At 44.4% G+C, this 7,303-nt stretch overlaps 1 protein-coding gene across 1 annotated transcript; it reads right to left on the bottom strand.

Annotated features, from left to right (window-relative positions):
- Nucleotides 1–297: 297 nt before the first annotated feature.
- LOC122043413 (UPF0481 protein At3g47200-like) lies at nt 298–2,062 on the bottom strand. The gene is made up of 2 exons (XM_042604007.1): nt 1,953–2,062; nt 298–1,819 (listed from the first exon to the last, which is right to left on the bottom strand). The coding sequence occupies exon 2, from the start codon at nt 1,736–1,738 to the stop codon at nt 353–355; it is 1,386 nt and encodes a 461-aa protein (XP_042459941.1). The 5' UTR covers nt 1,739–1,819; nt 1,953–2,062; the 3' UTR covers nt 298–352.
- Nucleotides 2,063–7,303: the final 5,241 nt, after the last annotated feature.

Genomic DNA, 7,303 nt, shown 5'->3' with positions numbered 1-7,303 from the left:
ATCGATCCCTCACCTAAAGCTATATCAATTTCATATCACATGTATGCTTTAAGTGTAGAAAAAGAAGACAATAGATATTCCACCTTAACGAGAGCGAAGGTCCTAAATTAAAGAGATGCACACTCGTAGCAATAAGAAAGGGAAAGGAACAGATAGAATATTTTTCATGTAATAAGGAAAGGAGAATATCACCACAATCAAGTGAAACTTTTAAAGTAAAACTCCCTCCAATGAGATATTTTATTATGGAAAACACCATTATAAACAAATATGATAATATTATTTATACGTTAAACCTTTATTAATTAAAATCAATGGCCGGGCATCATTATTCTTCACAGTATACATACTTTCACTGCTTGGCGTAACTGCGAATAGCATATACAGTCTGCACCAAAGTGAGCACAAAAATGAGAAGGTTGAATAAAACAATTGCAAAGACACCGATAGTCACCCACCGATTCTTGAAATAGTTTTGCTTCAACCATGAGAAATTCCATAGTGCCCAGAGTCTGGTAGACTTGTTTCTGCGGTACCTCTCCACATTGTTTATTACCTCTGCAAGATAGAACTGGTCGAAGTCGACGACAGGGGCATTCGTCCTTCGGAGCTCGTTGAAAATGTGAGCCACTTCTTCGTCGCTGTACAAGCGGCTGACGATGATCTTATGTTTCCGGAGCACGGCCACATCCTTGCCCGTGTTTATCAAGCAGTCCATGAACCAAACGTAAGTGGAGATGTAGTTGCAGATCCAATGGCATTGCTGCTCGAAAGCGATGAGGTTTCGAAGGAGGGAGACGTTATCATCGTTGATGACGAGTTGAGGAATCTGCATGGATCTCTTGCTGCTGTCGAAAGTGATGTCCAAGAAGCTACTGCCATCGGTTTTATTTGCAAACTGTATTCTCATTGCGTGGAGCATCTCTGCACTGGGGAAGGAAGATAAGTCGACGACGTCAAGGCGGGTAATTGCCTTTTCCCGCAGCACGCTAACAAGACTTGAATGGAAAAGATGGAGCAAATGACTACTATTTTCGAAGCTTCTAGCGCTCGAGGTCAAGGTGAAGCTGGTCGAGGTCGGAGAGAGGTCATGGTGAATTTTCAGCATGAAAGGATGACACAGGAATTTCGTGAATTCCGTTGAAAAAGTATCATGGCGATGCAAATCAGCCGTGTACGCGTAGAAGAGAAAAAGAAGGGGAGGAAGAGGGAACTGGTTTTCGACAACCAACATATCGTTGATAATCGATGGAGCTGCCCACTTCCACGAGTACTCTCCCATCTGCGTTCTATTCCCCCCGGCCGCTTGCTCCCATAGAAACTCGACCATGAAAGCGAAGTCGAGCATCATCATCTCCACGAAATCATTGCTGTTCATGTGGATATCCTCCGAGTAGGCACAACGTAAATCCGACTCCTTATGCTTGATTATCTTGACCATGAGCGGCACTAAATTCACGTCCATGCCGCCGGTTGTGAGCCGCCTGAAAAAATTGATGGCATAGGGCAATTTGATCCTTTCATTCGTTGCTTTAAAGCGTTGATTTTGACGGTGGTATGGGCCGAGGGAGACCATCTTTGGCTCAAAAGACTCGAGATTGGTTCTGCGGATGTTCTCAGGAACTCGAAAGATCGTCGCCGGGATGTCTTTCTTCGGTTTGCGTGAGGCCGAGCTCAGTTTCTCCGTGAAATTCCTCGACAAGAGTTCGTCTTCATCTTCAGAATTGGGGGATGCCATAGGCTCAAATTTTAGAAATAAATAAATAACCTTCGAAGGATATCTAAAGTTGATTGCAGACTTCTAGCTCTGTCCGGATTCCTAGAAATTAAGCAAACTTAAATACGAATATGCAAAACCTAACAAAACGTAGAAAAGAGAAGAGACGATTAAGAAGAACTAAAGGCAGCCAGGCCAACAAGAATGATTAAATGACCAGTAGGGCAGCTCTAACCTGGATCGCTTCGGCAACCTGCCTCGCTGCTTGGAAGAGGAGAGTAAGGTATCAGATTTGGCAAAGTCTGGGTGCTTTGATTTCCATTTTTCTTAAATCACTTATTATAAAAAAGAAAAAAAAAACTTCCATAATACAGACCAGATCTGGTCAATCAGTTCCTTTGATAAATTAAGTCTAGTGGGCGATTGATCAACGCTGGATTGATATATCATTTATTATGAATATTTTTTGATTGATTTTGATCATGGATAATTTTTTTATAAATTAATTAATATAAATTGCCAATTTAAAAATAAAATAATAATAAAAAAGCAATGTCAATACCACCATGTGGATCATATTCCTTTTAGATTCTTAACCCACCCATTTACTCAACTGTTGAGAAGACTTGGAAAGTGTCCGTGCTTTGATTTCCCTTTTTTTTTTTTTTTTTTTAAATCACGTATTATAAACAAGAAACAGTGTCAATACAATCTAGATCCAGATCTGATCAATCAGTTCCTTTAATAAATTAACACTGTCAATACGACAACGTGGAACATATTCCTTTTAGATCCTCAACGCATTTATGGGTGATAGATGTCATGCACCTTCTTCAAATATTTATCGTTATTATTTTTTTACTAACTTATTCAACAACTCGAACGGATTAATTTTTATAATGATCCATTCGATTCTATAAAAAAAAAAATTATCGGTTATCAAAATAAATTTGAAAACGTAAATGCCATCTTAATAGTTCCCATCCTATAGCTTTTTTACCCACGGAAGGAAATCATTATACAGTGCACCATAAACTCGAATCATAAATGCTTAGACTGTTGGGGTATAGCTGTCGTTGCATCCTAGCAGAGGGCTCGGTATTTATCATCATTGATTTACTATTGGGGAGATCACTGATTTAATTATGACGATCATTAAATTATCTCTATCAATGTTAACATACGTTATTTGGTTAGCTTATTCTTTTAGATAAGGGAATTAATGTAGTGGCATAGATGAACTTTTTCCCCTTAAAATTATAAACGAAGAAAAGTGATGAAAGAATAGAGTCATGACCCTTTAGAGAATAACATTACCTACCTTATAAACAAAGAGAAGGAGAGAAACCCAAAGGACAAAGGGCACATCTCATGCCAAGGTATGCACCTCATGAAGAGAAACCCAAATATTTGTTACCATAAGTCTTCATTCGCATAAAAATCCACATGTATCCGGGCCCAAGCACCCAAGTCTTTGGCTTCCGGGAGACCCAATAGACAAGGCACTCGGACTCGAGTGCTCCAAAGTCCACAAGTACTCTGACAATCAGGTAGTTCTGCAAGTCAAGAAGTCAGACTAATTTGTGTTAACTTTACATGATCATTAAATTTATTTTATGAAACGGATCTTGAAATCTATATATTTTACATACCTGAGCATGACGAAGAAACCTTTGTAATCCAATTATTTTACGTATATTGATTTTTCTCTTTTTTACGAAAGCACTCAATTTATTCTTATGATGGAACATTATTATGATTTCTAATTTATAAGCAGATAGAGACCTAATATATGTATAACAGATATAATTTTCGTGCATTTATCATGCATCGATTATAATAATAATTATTATTTTACATCCATTAAAAATAATAATTGATCTGGTAGTAAGGTGATTCCCGAGCGATGAAACCCGCTCGGGAAGAGGTCATTACCACATGAAGAGTCAAAGTCAAGGCAATGCTTTTGGGTCATCGTCCGATCGGACAACCTACTCGGTCGGTCGAACCAAGGAGTGACCGGTCCGACATCACTACAGCTCGGCCAGGTACCGAGCTTCCGACGCTCGGAGAAGAAAGTCCATCGTCGATGCATGTGCTGAGTGAACGTCCCGCTCGGACTCCCACCAGGTCCTAGATACAACAACACAGAGACGGCTCCCGTGCTTGACATCAAGGGTCAAGAAGGACGAATAACGGCGGAGGGTCCATCCCGCTTGGCCCCAAAGGCGACAGTGACAGAACACCGATGGGCAGCCGAGCGGCTCTTCCGCTCGGCCCCAGGAAGAGTGGTAATATGATGCGCACGGATCGGCCGAGCGGCTCTCTCGCTCGGCACTCTCTCGCTCGGCCCAGTACCAGACAAAGGGAGCAGGTGGGAATATCTTCCTAGGGACCAGTGTCGCCGACAAACGGCATGGTCAGATAGAGAATCGTACGATGGAAGCTTCCACTATCACGTCAGGGATATGCCCGGGCTGTTAAGGTATGGCGTCGGGCATACTTTTCTGACACGTCCTTTCTAGGTATGCTTTGAGAAGCGTATACACCTCGAGAAGTGTACATGCGCTCCCCCGAGAGCTCTATATAAGGAACCCCAGACTTCGACGGAGGTATGTTCACTTCTACTATAGCTACAGTTACGCTGCTGCTTTCTCTTTTCCACTTTATTCTCTTGCTGCTAGTGACTGACTTAAGCGTCGGAGGGTCATCGCCGGGGAACCCCTCCCCGGCTCGGCACTAATGACTTGTGGTTGCAGGCTTCGCTCATCGGAGGTCCACGTCACCCTCAGTCTACATCCAGTCAACATGAGCGTCATCTCCCCAGCGTCCGTCGACTCGACTCTCGGACAAGATCAAATTTGGTGCCCTTTGTGGGAACACACTTGCATCCGAGCCGAGAAGATGGAAGAAGCTGGACGTCTCCACACCATGACGCTCACTCAAGAGGAGCTCGACACGCTCATATAAGTACGGGTAGCAAAGATAGTCGAGCAGCAGCAGCAGAAGGCGCTAGCCAATCAACTGGCACAACAAGCGACATTGGCCTCAGGAGGCCAAGCGGCACATGAAGACCAGCCGGAGCAATCGTCCATCTGGGGACAGAATAAAATGCCAACCGGCACTCATGGAGAAGCTCCACCCATGCCCATTCCGTTTCACCGGGCGCTATTTCAAACGCTCTCCGAGATCGTGCAAGCCAATCAAGATCGAGGATCTTCATCTGACGAAGCTCCCGTTCGGGACGTGCGGAAGGGCAAGGCACTTTGAGGCCAACGCCTCACCCGAGCGGATCAATGGAAAATTCTTTGAGGAAATTCTGCAAGACCCTCTGCCAAGGCATTATGCTCCCTTGGCGATCGGAGAATACAACGGGTCGACCGATCCGGACGACCATCTAGGTAAGTTCGATAACGCTGCTACTCTCCATCAATATACTAACGGAGTCAAGTGTCGAGTCTTCCTCACTACATTATCCGGCTCAGCACAACACTGGTTTCGGAGGCTGCCGGATGGATCGATCCGAAGCTTCAAAGACTTCCGAATGACCTTCCTTCACCACTTCGCGAGCATCAGGCGCTACCAGAAAACAAGCGTAAGTCTGTTCTCCATGATGCAAGGGCTGAGAGAGACCCTCAGAGCTTACATCCAGCGCTTCAACCAAGTGGCAATGGACATCCCTTCGGTCTCGTCCGAGACCATGATGAACGCGTTCACGTAAGGGCTCGTGGACGGGGACTTCTTCTGGACGCTTTTTCAGAAAGCTGCCTCGCGACTACGACCACATGTTGAAGAAGGCCAATGAGTACATAAACGTGGAGGAAGCCGAGGCGGCCAGAAGGAAGAAAGCGCCACCCAAACCATTGGCGCCGACTGAAAGGAGGTCGCCGATCAACCATCAACTACCAAGAGGGCTACAAGCCGAAGGAGCACGACCACACCAGGAACCAAGGCCACATGTGGCCTCCAAGCGGCCAAGGCCGAAGGGAAAGGTATGGACTCCTATGTTTTGTGCCTTTCACCAGTCAGCAACCCACAACACTCGTGATTGTCGCGGATTCGCCCCAGTTGTTCAACCGACCCCCACGAGTTATCATCTCTGATCGCCTTCCCCCGACCGGAGACATGGACGTCATAGCATCGAGCGATAAGAAGAGACAAGACGATCATCCGAGCGGCATCACCATCATCAGCCGAAGGGTGACGAACATCCCCGAGCCTCACACGAGCAGGGCAGACCATCAGCTCGGGAGGAGGAGAATAGAAGCAATGCCGCTCGGGGGGAGATCAACATCATAGCAGGCGGACCGACTAGCGGGGACTCAAACCGAGCCCGAAAATCATACGCTCGGTGGTTGGAGATCCACTCCCTAGGTTGCAGCCAGGAGAGGGCGAGCGAGCTCGAGATCAGCTTCGGATTCATCGTCAGTAATATAAAAGATTGTCGAACCACAGGGACTGTTGATTAAGCATTAGAGATGTCACAAAGTAAGTTATCTAGACAGTCGGAAGTTAGCTTTGGCGCTTGCGAACTAACGAGTGTGATTAAAGAGAGGGAAAGAAGATTGAGATGAAGAGGGAGGAGAGAGAGAGAATTGATCTTGGAGGGAATGACCTTTGGGAGATGGATTTTAGGATTTCGGTTTTATTATAATACTAGGAGATATTACATAGATTGCTTAGTTTCTACCCTCTATGTCCATGTTCTTGCAGGAAGTTAGATTAGTCAATATCCCTAAGTGTCAAATAGAGATGATCCCTATGAAATCCTGTAACGGTTAACCCCTGTCACGAGGGCGTCTCGGTAGATCACAGGAATACATGTCTAGTAAATAATAATAAGAATAAAGGTAGCCTACTTCCTTATGGAGGAATTGTCTCTCCTTTCAAGAGAATGTTCTAGACGTCCGGAAAGGGTTATCCCTGTCACTAGGGTACCTTGGTCAATACGCTCTAGGGCACTCTTTCTATGAGAGCAGCAATTCCTAAGGGAGTGTTTCTCCTTTTAAGGGAATGTCCTAGACGTCCGGAAATGATTACCTCTGTCACTAGGGCACCTTGGTCCTAGACGTCCGGAAAACTTAGTCATCGCCTGCCCGTGACACTCTGAAAGCTCTAGACTTCATGTAGGCTTTGTTTTTGCTCCAAATCACGTCCTGTCAACAAGAAAACACACAAAGAGCATATCTCTGAACAAAAGAGTATTTATGCTGACTATATGCTAAGAGAGGTGAATATGCATAGAATATACGTGAATAAAGTAAGTGAATGTGCGTCAAAACATGTATAAATAATAATAAAATCTACGCACATCAGTGGGCAAGCTTCTTGTGCATGCTCCACAATACCACTAGAATCACAGAATCCTACAATAGCGTTCACTGAACCAGACCCCATTAATTCAAGTTTCTTCGATAATGCATCAACTTTTGCTGACATAAGTGTAAGTGTATCCACGTCAATATTTCCCGATGCCTTTATTGAATTTCCAAGGAGGAAGCCTCCACTTCGCTCTAATGCCCATTGGTGATGGTTTAGTGCCACACTTTTAATTATTTCTTCGATTTTATCTAATCCTTTGTTCAC

Source organism: Zingiber officinale, chromosome 2A, assembly GCF_018446385.1.
Source record: "Zingiber officinale cultivar Zhangliang chromosome 2A, Zo_v1.1, whole genome shotgun sequence".
Classification (NCBI taxonomy): Eukaryota; Viridiplantae; Streptophyta; class Magnoliopsida; order Zingiberales; family Zingiberaceae; genus Zingiber; species Zingiber officinale.
The sequence above is the reverse complement of the archived record's forward strand: the minus strand, read 5'-3'. Positions and strand labels throughout refer to the sequence as shown.